Source organism: Anas platyrhynchos, chromosome 8, assembly GCF_047663525.1.
Source record: "Anas platyrhynchos isolate ZD024472 breed Pekin duck chromosome 8, IASCAAS_PekinDuck_T2T, whole genome shotgun sequence".
NCBI classification, from domain to species: domain Eukaryota; kingdom Metazoa; phylum Chordata; class Aves; order Anseriformes; family Anatidae; genus Anas; species Anas platyrhynchos.
Window position 1 is genome coordinate 37,676,929 of NC_092594.1, and position 14,773 is coordinate 37,691,701.

The window sequence follows — 14,773 nt, forward strand, 5'->3', positions numbered from 1 at the left end:
ACTCCTTGATCTGCTTTACTTATTTTATTCTAAATACAGCTGCCAAAATTTAATTGAAATGTCAAAATGTTTAACCTCTCCATGCTCCAGACAATTAACTACATTCTTGAGAAGTGCTGAAAAACTCAAACGAGCTACAGAATGCTCTACGACCTTCTAAACAAGCAGGTAGTGAATGCAGCTCAGTTATTCCCCTTATTCTAACAGGAAACCATTATCTGATCAACACAACCACGCCACTGTGTGTTTCCTTTCATAAAAAATTCAGCTGCAAGACACTTACAGCTTACAGCTGTTTTAATAAGTGTTGGCATTAACAGTTTAACAAATGTACAGTTGTCCCAGTCATCTAAAATCTGATCTCACAGACAAATCTACTGATTTCAAGGGTGCTCGGCTTGATAACAGCTCCAGACAAAGCTTTCCCCACTGCTCTGTGAAGATTAATAAAATAAACAACACATCATAATGACAGCAAATAAGCTTGAAACCAAAGGTTGCCACGCAACAAGCTGCAGGTTGCAAACCTCCTCTGCTGGAACAACAACGTGATGCACGGCGGCACTGCCTGGTGTACGTGACTCAGTGGAGAAAAGGAAGAACCTTATATGGTCCCTGCTCTGACACAACATCGCAGCCCATGACTCCGAGTCAGCTGTGACATTTTCTTTTTAAACAAATCTAGCGCTCTGCCTCTGCCATCGATACTGCAGAGGCCAGTTGTTTAGGTGCAAAAAGGCAAACCACTGTCATTAGAAAAGTTCATACAAACAAAGCTCTTGAGAAGCAGCAGCCCTTGAGCATCCTGTACTGAGCATGTAACACTAAAAGGAAACCCCTAAAATCTTTTTTCACAGCCTTTGCTTTTGTTTTTTGACAAGATCCCCAAACACAGAGAAGCAAGAAACTTCTTAAGTAAAAGAAAAGCTTGACGCACAAATACAGAACAAACAGAGGACACTAAAAATGCCTCCAGTACTGAAGCTTGTTTTCTTTCAACAACAAAGTTTGTAGTTTTTCTTAAGGGACAGAGACTACCTCTCGGTTTTGGTTGGCAGCACCTCTTCAGTGTAAAGCTTATGTTGTCTGTCCGAAGTATTTGTCCTTTAAGGTGATCCATCAGCTCTTTTAGGGATGCGAAAGATTTGTTTGAACCATGTAGGAAGTACCCGCCTTTTTTCACCTCAATCTGGAAGTTCTTGTACTGGATTGAACTATTTATCATCTGGAGAGAGTGGGAAAAAAAAAAAAAAAGAAAGGAAAATACTGATCACTAAAGTGAAAGAACATTTGTAGGAGTGAATAAAGCCATAAAGCCTTTGAAATTATTTCTCGGAAGTATTAAACACTTGCTCCTACGCTAGCTAGGTTCCTCTAATCAAACTTCAACAAAGCAGGAGAAGGCCCTGGAATTCCCATAACCTTCAGCCCCAAGGAGGCTCATAAAAACAGAGTGCTACATAAAGGTGCAAACTTTTAACAGGTCCAAATTACAGCTGTGTTCTGCACAGCCTGAGGGCATTCAGAAGTCCTGACTCTTCAGAAGAAATTTTCTTCCATGCTCAAGAAGCGTTCAGTAAGTTGCAGTGACAAATTCTGTATGTCACTCTCCCAGAGTACGAGTTAAATAAGCTTAATTTGAACCATGTTCATGCACAGTTCTATTGCTATCAACAGAAGTGTTCTGGATGTAACAAAACATATTTGTCAGAGACAGCACAAGAGTCTGGGGAAAATAAAGCTATGAATACTAGTGTCCACCCCCTGCTGCATCAGCTGTCAAAGAAAACTAAGATGAACCACCCTAAAGAAGATAAATATAACATCGTGGATTACAGGGAGCCACTGGTCTTTAGCTCATTACCAGATTACTGCTGGGAATGCCACACCTGACGTACCTCTGAGCCTTCGAAACAAGTCACTGTCATGAGGATGTGGTTAAAGTTCGTGCAGCTCCATCTCAACACGTACATTCCTGCTTCATTTCCTTCCTGTCGAAGTTTGTTGATGGCATACTCGGTGCTGAAAGAGTCAACGTGCAAATGAATAAAACCATCAAAAGAGCAGTTGCATCCAAAAGCTATTATTAGTAAATACACGGGAAAGTAATCCTAAATTTGGAACAAAAACGTATCATCGTAACTTACAAATATTTATACTATTATTAAAACATAATTTGTGTGCATTACACATGCTCACATTTTTCTGTATAACAGCAAGGGAGGATTTATTATGTTCTTGCATGCTTAGTGGGGAAACTGCTTCCAACACAGTGCACATGTAAGTTCTCTTAAACACAGAAGGAAAAGCCAGAAACATGGACAGATAGGAAAATAATTCATTCAGCAGATTAAAAACAAAAAGCAAAGCTTTGTACATCCACCCAGGGACTCCCAGGGTCAGCACAGATAAGAGTAGAGTTTACCTCTGTGTACCTAAAATATTCCCATCTGCTCAACTGATGATTACCTTTGTAGTTATTAGTGAAATAAGTCTCAAAACACTCCTACAATAATGAGGAGAGAAATTAGGATATAATTTTTTCTTCTGATTGCATGAAAAAAGTTATCCTACAACCTCCTGGTAACTAATTCTGGCCATTACAGAAACCTTTCCAGAAAGCCAGATTTCCTCCATGGATTTAATATGCAGCAGAATTAGTGGACTAATTCAAGTGGGTCAATTAAAATCGAACCATTTTACTAACCAAATGGGTCCGTGGCATCCATTTTTTATGTTGTGCTCGATCAGTGGGGGAGCCACATCTGTGCAGAGATAATGGTGGGCATCTGCTGTAAGTCTGAAGTATCCATCTATCAGCGATGCAAATGACAAGGCCTCATCATGTGAGGACAGTTTTAACTCCTAAAACAAACAGATATTTTAGTCAAGAATTCTTACAGTTTTGTTCAAATGTTTCAGAAATATCTAGCAATTCATTCACAGTGAGTAAAAAATTGTGCAGAAACACATGATAGAAAACCATACACATTTAGGAGGCCAACAGTGACCATTCTGCACCCTCCCTACTTATTACTTGCTTGAAACTCATTCCCTGGCATGACTAGTTCTGCTGTAATCCTGGGTGAGATCTGTAACGCAAGCTCTTGCAGTAGTCATTGTGAAACCTCTCAAGTTCAGTACCAGGGCAGGCATGTTGGATTTGAAGCCAAGAGCACTTTGGTAGCTCCTTTCTAAATTCTAACAGCTGACAGCCCACAGAAAGAAAAAACAGGACACTGAAATTAGTGACTCTCCTCCTGACTCTCCTTCTCTCTCCCAGTGTCCCTCTGCCCTCCCTCTCTGAGCTCCTCTTTCTTGACGCTGCTTTTGGCTGTCCCAGGCTGTACACAGGAAGGCCACGGGCTGAGAAGCACAGCTGGGAGATCAAGAAGAGCTTGGGGAGCTGATAACTCTTACTGGTATGCAGTAGCAAGTGTAGAGAAGTAACTGTCTTCTTCAACTTGCTGCTCTTCTAATTAGCACTTTTGCATTTAAAGACTGTTGAAGACAGCATATTTAACTACTATTTAAAAGTCCCATTAGGAAATGTTCCCCAAGCAGGTTGTCACCTGTTGCCCAACAATACTGTGCCACTACAACAACCCACAGAAGGGAAAACTATCCAGGTTTGGTTCTTACCATCCTTTTGTTATCCTGCTTGTTAATGCTCACAGTAGACTCCTTGATGACAATGTGGGTGATTTCAGGGAAATAGGAAAAATTGTTCCATAAGTCTCGAATTTTGTGTTTTTCTTCTTCCTTTTTGGTTTTGCCATCAGACTTTTTCTTCTTCTCTTTCTCTGTCTGTACAGACTGCAAATATATTTGGGATAAAAATATATTAATAAAAACATTTTTTTAGCACAGTGTTTTCACCATGAAACAAAAATTCACAACAAATTGATCTTCTACATCTAGTTAATTCTTGAATGCCTTTTGCACTGAATTACCAATTCTGTGATCACTGCCTGTATTGCCAGGACTTACTTCTATCAAGAGCTGTCCATAAGAAAACTTTCACGAGGATGAAAGAAACCAGTTGTTAGCCAGGCAAGTTACCTCTCTCACTATGCTAGCAATAATAATAGTACAGGGCTGAAACAGTGATACTGAAATTTCTGAAGTATGCACATGAAGTACTTTCTGAGCTCAGCCCAAAGCCAGAGCAACATTCTTCTCACAGAGTCTGCCTGAACTTCTGCCGACAGCAGCTGGAAATCTGCATGCAGACCACAATGACACTGGTCACCTCACAGATCAAAGATTACTGAAAACTAGTACTAACTACATACTTAAAAAATATAAACGCTCAGACTAAGCAAAGCTTCCTGCCAGTCACTGAATGCTTTTCACGGAGATGAAGTGTTTGGTTCAGCCATTTAAATAAAAATAATCTACAAATCAGTAGAATCAGGAGCCTTACAAGAAACAGGCTGTACTTCTTGCAAGCTTTTCTTCTCAATATCCGTTCTTCTTTCCCTCCCCCTCATTAATATTATCATTTCAAACAGAAATTCTCCACCAGAGATAATTAGCTTACATCTCAATGTAGCGAAGCACAACGTTTTCTGTGCTACAAAAGATAGCTATCAGTAGGTTTCTCATCACAGTAGGGAACTGAGGCAAGCAAAAAGAGGTCTATTTGTTCATGTATTGTATGTGGAGAAAAACTATAGAATATGCCATAAACCCTTCAAGCACAAAGTACATTTAATATTCATATACACAAAATACAAAAGGTTAAACAAAGTGAGCTCAGCAGCACTGAAACAAAGGACATCATATAAAGTAACACTTGCATGAGAAAGCTGAGCTTTAATGTCACTGTGTTTTAACTTACTCATGAAAAGTCTATCAGTATGAGTAATTCTGGCATCTGGGGTTGCCAAACATACAGAAAAAAGCGTAAGCAGACCTTGGTATCAAGACAGAGCACCAAACCATAAGGGCCTCCACATACATTAACCTTTTGTGACTTGAATCTGGTCTGGCAGATACAGTGAGGTCTTCAGTTTTTCTGGTGAAACTTCCAGGTGAAGAGGCTGCCCAGAGAGTATGTGGAGTCTGCATCCTTGGAATTTTCCCAGACCGAAATAGCTAAAGCCCTAACAAACTGGTCTCGCCTCAGAGCTAACCCTGAGCAGGGGGTTGGACATGACAACTCCTGAGGTCTCTCCCAACTTGAATTATCCTACAATCTATGAAAAGAGCCCTTTTAAAAACGAAAAAGCTGATCTGCAGTGTCTGAGGATCATGTACATTTTTTAGCAGTTGTTATGCCCCCAAAAGTAATCTCAAATTCACATTTATCAAGGGATACTTACATTTGGCTTGAGCCTCCACTGAATTCCATTGTTTCCTGTCACGATGACTTCATATAGTGGAAGGATTTCGTTGTCACCACAATTAAATCTATTTATTTCATTCTCAGATGAAATCAGCAGAGATGAAGTCTCAAAAATTTCTGCTCCATAATGTTTAGTCAAAGTCTCCATTGTTGATAAGTACTTAACTTTCAGATCGCGTGGAGACACACTACTGTCACAAATGGTTTTGTTGTTAAACTCTTTAAGGAAATGCTTGAAAACATTATTTATCCGAATCCTGGTTAAGAAATTCCTTTGTCTGATTGTCTTGTTCAAAGTTTCGGGAATATAATGCTTGTAACTAGGAAGAAAAACAACAGTGTGAGTTAAGACAGTTGATTCCTAAGTTTTTAACTCTAAAATGTGGTGCTGCCTTACACTTTGAAAGCAATTTATAGAGAACAAGATGCAGTAAACCACTGTGCAGTTGGTACTGCAGAAACAATTTATGGAATTAGTAGCCAACAAGAATTCAAATAATACCTTACCTGTAAGGTTTAGAGGCAAATGGACACAGCCCACCCAAATCAGAAACATTAAGTTGCCACTTAACAACAGTACAATTTCTGAACTTATTAACCTGGAATCCTGAATTTACAGCAAGTATTCAATACATCAGTATGCTGGCTGCACTAGCTGCATCAATTTCATATCATCTTCAGGTAAGAAGTAACTCAAATTTTCTATTACATACCCCAATTGACCAGATCAGGAAGACACAGAGCAGTATATGTGTTGGAGCTTGTAACTCCCATGTACTCAGACAGTGCAAAGTAAAATGCTTAAGATCCCTTTTGGAAGAGAAGTGAAGCATATCCAGCAGCAAGGAAGAATTTATCCCAACTTACCTGATGTCTTTGGGAAGCTCTGGAAGTTTCAACTTTTTGTTGATGGCATAGTGAGAGATTGCAAGGACAGCCATTCCCAGGCATTCATTTTCAATTTCATGAACTTCTTGATCATTTTTAGGGTCACGGATTGGTGCTAGGCCTTTCACTAAGTCATATTGACCCTTAACAAGGAGAGAAGAAAAAAAAAGATATCAGGTCTGTCATTTGTCACGCTAGCAACCGAAGTCACAAGATCAGAGGCTCTCCTTGAGCAAGAAAAGAGTCACCCAAAACTGAAAGCCATGACAAGAAGGGGTAGAGGAAGAAGATAAGAGCTATGCAGTAAGATGCCATCTTCTCTTAGACCAATGAAACAGGAATGTAGGCAAGCACTAGTTATCCCACAAAGCCTGCCTACTCGAGAAGAAACATCAACACTTGTGCCTGAGAAAAGTTTCTTAAAATGATGATTTGTGGAACAGGTGGAATCATTGCAAACATCATCACAGCACATCCATCCCATACACAGTCTCTATCGTCTGGCAATATTCACTAAGGTCCCTACTCATTGTTTTTATCCTTTTTTCTGGCAATACAAAAATACAAAAAAATACAAAAAAAGACAAAAAACACTTTGCAGCATGTTATATGCTGATATAAAACAAGGCACAAATTAGGTAGATTTCACAAAAGAAACCCCTTGCTTCTTACTACTTTAGAATGCAAGTGGTACCATTAAGATGTATTTCTAGCTGTAGCTACCTGGGCATTTTCTCACAGTGTGGTTTCACAGCAGAGCAATTTTTGATTAGCAACACAAGCTTGCTGAAATAGAAACTGCACCTACTTGCCACAACCAGCACGCAGCATGCCACCAGCAACTGGGAGGCACAACAGAAGGAAAGAAAAACTGCATGCAAGCAGGCTGTGTGACAATGAGCGTGGTGAGGCACTGGAACAGGTTGCTCAGAGAAGTTGTGGATGCCCCATCCCTGGAGGTGTTCGAGGCCAGCTTAGATGAGGCCCTGAGCAACCTGATCTAGTGGGTGGCGTCCCTGCCTATGGCAGCGGGGTTGAAGCTAGATGATCCTTGAGGTCCCTTCAAACCCAAGCCATTCTATGACTCTATGGATGGCATCATGTGCACAATTTTCACAAAAGAAAAGGTATAGCATTTATATAAGAAACAGTTAATAAAGCAATTGTGTTGTAAAAACATAGCCTGTGGCTACGTTTTTGGACTGTGAGACAGTTTCCGTTACATGTTCTGCACATGGCCTGGTTGTTCTCCATGAGCAAATTCTCTTTTCTCCACGTAGTGTGAAGTACGACCAATGCCAACAGGTAAGGTCAAACACACATTAAAGCTTGAAAATAGTTCTTTAAAGCAGACAATTCCTACTGGATCAAATAATTGTTGTGTTAGTGGAATGGCACAGACACTTGCATGCAATCTCTTACCTGTGCAAAGATGTATTCTAATGAGTTTGCGTCAAGGATCGGGGTTCCTTCTGGAACATGCTTCTTCTCATAAGAGTTTTTTGACTTCTTTGGTGAATGCCTCCACACAGAGGGTTCATTTTCACTAGTCCCATGCCAGTTTGTAAAGTAGTATCTTGCAAGAAAAAGAGAAATAAACTTTAAAAATCCGAGAGAAAATCCTCAATTTATATTAGATACATATTCTAAACTTGCAAAGCAAAACGAGGTACATGCCAAAAACCTTCAGTCTTCTGCCTCAGTGTAAGAGGCTATGCCTCTGCTGTGCATTAACCAATAGTTGATATTTGCATTCCAAATTAAAATGACTCATCTGAAGGGTTAACATGGCTTCAGACCTCCTCCTCCATAACCGCTGAGTGCCTCCCTCCAGGCCACAGCTGGAAGCACTGGAAGTTATGCACTGGAATTTCTGCTTCCCTTTGGTTTTGGATGGAGATGGTGAAAACGACACTAATTCAAATCATCCAGCTTTAAAGGGACACAGTCAATCTTCTGTGTGTTTAACAAATAAGCTTTTTACTCTATCTGCACACAAGGCTTTTTGAAAACCTGCTAAAAGAGTTGGCATCTGCTGCAAGCGAATGAAATTGTTGAGATCAAGAGTCTGTCAGAAGCTTTTGAAAAATCTTTGTCTGAATTGCTGCAGAGATTTCTTTCTGAGTTCTATTAAGATTGTAAATCACATAAAGCTTAGTTAAATCTGGTTTGAATCAATGTGCCTTTTGCAAGCGTTCACGCCTTGCACGTGATCATGACGTACTTACAATTAAAAGGTTACAGGAGAGCAGATTTATCCAGCCGCTAAGTAGGAGGGATTTCTGCTAGAATACACCACTAACTCCAGAGAAGCATTTGGCTCTACCCAGAGCAAACAATGCAGAAGTACTTATTAATACAAAGGGAGGTGCAAAAGGAGGCTTCCCTGATGGACAGTGACCACAGTGAGCTCCACAGAATGTTACCACAAATTCATGACAGCTAAGGTTTTAACGTCTGCCTAAATGTGCCATCAGCAAAGTCATAAGGAGCTTGCGTGACCAAAATAACACTAAATTGAGATCAACTTACAAAGGAAAAAGACAAATGAATGTGAAAGGTAATAAGCACTGCACACCAAAGGAGAAGTAAAGAAAATTGAGTGGAAAAAAAATAAGTTATATTGAACTCCTGACCTGGAAATACACATTTTCTGTATTGAAAGAAAAAGCGGAATAGATGAAGTACCTTATAAACTACAGGCACATTTGAAAATCACAAATAACAAATCTGTTTAAGTAACAAATCAAAATGTTGCCCAGTTTCAATTCGAATGTAACGCAATACAAATTGCAAGAGGCGTATCCTGGAAGACAGGAAGAGAGCAAGCAGACAGCAAATCAGTCAGCAAATGCTTACGAACGCTACAGGACAGGACAACCCTCATGCAAGTGTGCACGTTCTGAAATATGTGACTAGAATTTCATGATTTGTCTCTGGATTGAGTCCCAGTTCTGCAGTGGTCAAGGTTGGTGTGTACCACCCTCAGTGCAGACTCAGGATCTTAAAGAGCAAAAGAAAATTTGTGTTCTTAGTTTGAGACCACGTGTTTTCACCACGTACCTGCACAGTAAGTTGACTACCCATATGAAAAATTATCAATTAGTCTTAAAGATACTCTCTGTATCATGTTTCTGTCCTCTCTTTCTTTTTAATAAGTCCTTTTAAGACCCAAAAAGCTTCCATACATAGCATGGGTAGGAACACCAACACACAACTACGGTAAAAACTCCCAACACATCCTGTAAGATACTGTAAGATACCAAATCCTTTGATTTAAGCACAAAAAGCAAAAGGAAAGCAAATCCTTCTGCCTCCAGGAAATTACTTTTTTTCCACATGCTACTTTATAAAATGACTGATAATTAATAACACCAATTGTTTTGTTATTTCCTGAAAACAATTATGGGCAAGGTATCACGTATTGTTTGTAACTGAGTGAAGAATTTGTTCCTTTACCTATTAGACTGCCATGATTAAAACAAGACTTATAAATTACAATAAAAACTAAAGCCCCATTGTTTGTGGAGCCATATAAACAAAGCAGGAGAGCCTCTGCCTTGAAGGGACTGATTGATTTGTGGCAAGGAGAGAAAGATGATTATTATTCCACTTTCAAAGGCAGAAATGGGAGCACAAGTTTTTGGATTCAGAAGTCCTGCAAAAGACCTGGAAAGGAGATCCATTCAGTCTGGCCAAGGAGTGGTGAAATGCTGGAAGGGCACCTGCTCTTTCTTCTCTTTCACCTGTGGGTGACTCTGACAACCCTTCTTTTCCAGATTTCCAAAACCCATGCCTTGGGTCCCTTCGCTATGCCAACAAACACTTTAAACTTCTGGCTTAAACACCATCCAGCTATGAAATAGTTAAGCTTGTGAGCTAATTAGTCAGGATATTACAAAATACTGTGGTTTCTTATGCTGTAGGCTCCTTTTTCACTTGATGCAAATATGGGTCCTGTTACAAAGTTTCTAGTAAAAAGCAAGTCCTTTCAAAATAGCACCAAGAGTATACTAAGTAGCATGGATTTTCCAGGGAGAAGAGGAAGATGGGAAGTCCATGCTATCAGAAATGCAACACAAAGCTTTCAGCAGTGGAAGAAAAATCTAACATCTAAAAGCATCTCAAACTACTAAGTCACATACCTTCATTTTCTATAAATATAATTTCAATAGGAAAAATCAAACCTATCAATTCACTGAAATTTCAGAAGTAAGGTCAACATAAAACTGATTTAGTCTCGGAATGATTATGTACAATCTAATGCAGTGCACTGTTGAAAAAGCCCAGCCCACTTTCCTTTTTCAAAAGGAATTATGCCTCTTGCAGAGCTCTGAACAAACATTTATTTAGAGAAGAGTTTCACAATCCTGTGCTGTTCATAATTCCTCAGTGCTCAGCCCTCTCTCAGTTCAGGTTTCCAAGCCAAGACACCAAATAGACAGTAAATGAAAGAAAGGAAAACCCCACTTCACCAAGGCACTGCAGTATTCCTGGGGAGACGGGAATCTCTAGATTTTAGCACCTAAATTTATGGAAGTTCCTGGAGTGAGTCCTCATCACCCATCCAAAGTGGAAACATACAAACACTAAACACAGTGGAAAATATTTTTTAAGAATCAGATTAAAATTAAATTAACAACAAAGCATCAAACTTCTAATCAGAGGATTAAATTCCCACAATTGTATGTTTAAAATACTCTCTTTTTTCTGCAGAGAAGAGCAGACCTCATCAAAGAATTCCAGTATCAGGGGAAAATGTCCCAGATTCAGATTATACGAATAATTTATTATTTTTTATTATCAGTATACTGTTAATCTGACTCATCTCTTAAATCAAGAAAAGGCACTTAATGCCCTGTAACAAGCTTTTAGAGTCCTCAGAGCTTTCTTTAAAGAGTCACTCAATTCCACTCTTGTAGGGTGTTTATCTGCCAAACTTAATCACGGCTGTTTAAATCCAAGATTAGCTGAGGTTAAGTCATTAATGCTGCTAATAACAGCATTTATGCAGTGTTGCAGAAAAAAGAAAATACTACAGTACCCTCTTCCTCTTTTAAATACAGGTATCAGTACCACAATTCTTTGAAAAGCCAAGATCTTGTTGTAAACTGGCAGTACTTTTTTTCTCATAACAATTCATCCAATAATAGTAACAATTCCAGTATAGCACAAGTTGTAACCAGAATTGGAATATTTTACCGTTCAAAGATCCCATTTACAAAGCTCTCTTTTCATATCTGCATAAGCAAAGTGGCTGCTCTTCTCCAACAAGCTTAGAAAACAGTCGGGATGCACAGCCTGAGGCTTACATGTGCCAGTTCCCTCATTAGCATGTGCAAGTGATAGTGATTATCAGGAAAAAAAGATATCACAACGCATACAGCTATATGAGCACCCAGTTTTGGAAATGTTTTTCTCTGCAGCCTAAACTGACCGTATATGTGATTATTACATTTTATGCCAAGGATGGGTGTTACACAGAAGCTTATTTTCTTATAGTTGTTCCTTGAAGAATCAACAAAAACGTGATGATTAGTGCGCTTCCTTCAGGAAGATGGGCTAAGTTTCAGAAAGTTCAGAAACTTCAGAAAGTTTCTAGACTAATTATTCCTAAAAGCAAAGCTTTTTCTATATATTTCTCTCCTACACTGCAAACTTAAAGCTCATACTGATGCAAGAATAGTCAAAATAAAAAAAAAAAAGGAAAAAAAGCAGCATAACGTGCAGAACTGGATTTCTATCAAAATAGAATAACGAAAAATATACCAAAAAGGAGGGACATCTTTCCTTTAGCTAGTGAATGTGGCAGTGCTCAAGAGCTGTCAGTTCTGCTGCTTTCACTTTGCAGTGGATGAGAGCCAGTACACCCATTCTGCCCCATGTATCTCAACAGGGAACGTGCTCTATTCTTACATCACCCCCTGAAGTTCAGCCCCTTGGTATGCGTGGAGGATAAAGATCCTGCCAACACTGGCTTTGATTTTCTGATGCTTTCTCCCGTCTAGTAACTGCCACCTGCAGTCAGGCCACATGGATTCCCCTGCAGTCCTAGAGGAGAATTTCAAAAGCAACAGCGTGTGGCTTTCTCCTTTCAAGCTAAAAGCAAAATTCCCATTGACTTCAGCAGGAGTACAGTTCACTGCGAACACTTCAAATGGAAATTGAAACATGCAAACTACTGATATGATAAAACATTTCTGAGCCATTTTTTTCAATTTAGCTGTTATACAGTTCAGTCACCTACTGTTTCGTGGATATGGGTTCTTGTGGTTTTCAGCTTCTGGGGTGTTTTTCAGGGTTATATAGCAAAGATGAAAAAAAATCAGGAGACGTTTAAAGCTTTTCCTGTTAATCTCTTATCTATGGTGTGAAGAGCAAGCTGCTGCTTTTGGTTTTACTTTTTAGTTTCTTTAGTGAGTTCAGTATGAATTAGAGGGTCTATCTATTGTTAAGACAAATGCTCCAGTCCCCAAGTAATCGTTTTTCAGATGTTTTACACTTACCTCATCCGATAATGCAGCCGGTGAGAAGTTTTTTCATCTATCTTAAAGACCTGGTTTGGTGCATACCAGAGCTTTTTGTTCTCATCAAACAGTGCAAAGAGATTATGGCACAGAGGAGATATAGCTGTCAGAGGAAAGAAAGCAAGCACGTGAATTCACAAGGCCACAAGACATATGAGCAACTCAAAATATAAATACATCAATTAATTATCTGATCTTGCAAAATATACCATTAAAAAAAAAACTGACACAAGGATTAGTTTAAAGCAATTATTAGAAAGATATGACCAAAGGGGAACTGCAAACTGTGTACTGGTTGACTCCACTTACTGCATTATGTATTAAACAGCCTGACATTTCTATTAGCTATTTCTACCGTGGAATTTATTTTGGAAGATAATTTTGCCAAAGGTCTGAACTTAAGAGGAAAAGCCTTTAAAAAATTCACCTTTTCCAAATCACAGAAATGGGTGTTTTAAAAGAACTACTCAGCAACACCACAACTTCGTTCTGTTTTACTTTATTAATAAATTTTGCTCCCATAGCTGAAGGAGAAGGTTTGAGGAAAATGATCAAAATCCCCTTCTCGTTAGCAGACAGGCAGAAAGCATAACGCATCATTTTTCCATTCTTTGCTAATTCAACAGAGGGTTTTCTAACAAAGAACAGACTTTAACTTGTAGGTCTGGGCTGACCTGCTTTAACCTTCGCCTTTACACCATCCCAGAGAAAAACAAGTGGTATGTTTACGGGACTGCCTTTGTTTGAATTCCTTGCTTCAGCTTCCTGTTCAATAGGAGGCAGTACCTTTTTGCAAAAGCCCCGTCCAGGCAAGCAGCTCTGTCCCAGAGAGCACTAAAACATGTGCTTAAGTGCTGTTCTGAATCAGGGTCAACTGCCGAGCACATCATTCTGGTCCTACAGAACTCAGTGAAACCAATTCTGCTTCGAATTTGTAAGAGAGAGTGCAAAAAAAGAAGAGAAACCAAGGAAATAAAACCTGAACAACCTAACTGTGAAGTTCACAGAAGATGGGGCTGGACACCCACTGCTTCCAGACGGCCAACCAGCAGCACGTAGATGCCGTCGGTGGTTTAACTACGCAAGCAGTGATTTACAGCAGAGACCAGCATCACAGGCTTGCTGAAATGGGTAAGGCTTTTGTCCTTCACATGCACTTGTTGTAGACTTAGCAAAGACCAAGAGAAGGCAGAAAGAAGTTCCCTTAAGGAAAATTCACCTAAAGTCATTTCTTTAAAAGGTTTTAACTTTCTAACAGAAATTACTGGCTGCAGTTGCACAGTATACGGGCTCGCACCTCTACAAAGAGCAGCAGCTCACAGCTTACATGCTGACACAAACAGGTTTTAAGTACTCCTCATTCTCATTAAAAGTACTCAAAAACAATATGAGTACTTATTTGATCAGATCTGTCCTTCAGATTCCTATCATTCCTGTCTTTAGAATGAAAGAGATGTAAGTAGGTAAATGAACTGGAGGGTGCCCAATCTCACAAGAACCAAGATGGCGTGGGAAAAGAAAATATTGCAAAACTACAGAAAGCTTATGCCCAAACAGGCAGTTAGATGTTTATACAGCTGGATTTACTACTCCCGTATCAGCTGAGCAGTGTTTAGTATTCCAGGAACCTTGGGAAACAGAAAATTCAGGGGGATAAAAGAACCTCAGAAGTTCAGAAGTGTAAATGCAGAAGTACACTACACCTAGGATTCATGAGGCTTAAACATGGATTAAATAGACTGATCCCAATAGAATTATACAGATATTAAAGTATTTTGCTGAGTCAAGGAACACAACGGCAAAGCAAGAAGTTTTCATTTTACATTTCTGTATTACCAGGATTGTGCACGGTTATGGTAATCTTAACTAGACACACACTAATCTTAACTGGTGAATTATTAATACTACAGACATTGTAATTCTGCAAAGGAGTGTCGGGCAACAAAAGAGAAAATTAAAACTGGGAAAGCAGCAAATGGATACATTTTCTCCAATTAGCCCTCTCCAA

At 39.3% G+C, this 14,773-nt stretch overlaps 1 protein-coding gene across 2 annotated transcripts in view; it reads right to left on the reverse strand.

Moving 5' to 3' along the window:
* Positions 1-14,773, reverse strand: part of JAK1 (Janus kinase 1) — a 54,470-nt gene that overhangs the window by 13,436 nt on the left and 26,261 nt on the right. For both annotated transcript variants that reach the window (XM_027463789.3, XM_027463788.3), the window contains exons 4-11: positions 12,745-12,868; positions 7,661-7,814; positions 6,218-6,381; positions 5,328-5,670; positions 3,643-3,816; positions 2,708-2,865; positions 1,899-2,022; positions 1,039-1,225 (exon numbers count right to left, since the gene is read on the reverse strand). In XM_027463789.3, coding sequence (XP_027319590.2) covers positions 1,039-1,225; positions 1,899-2,022; positions 2,708-2,865; positions 3,643-3,816; positions 5,328-5,670; positions 6,218-6,381; positions 7,661-7,814; positions 12,745-12,868 — 1,428 coding nt within the window. The remainder of the gene's footprint in view (positions 1-1,038; positions 1,226-1,898; positions 2,023-2,707; positions 2,866-3,642; positions 3,817-5,327; positions 5,671-6,217; positions 6,382-7,660; positions 7,815-12,744; positions 12,869-14,773) is intronic.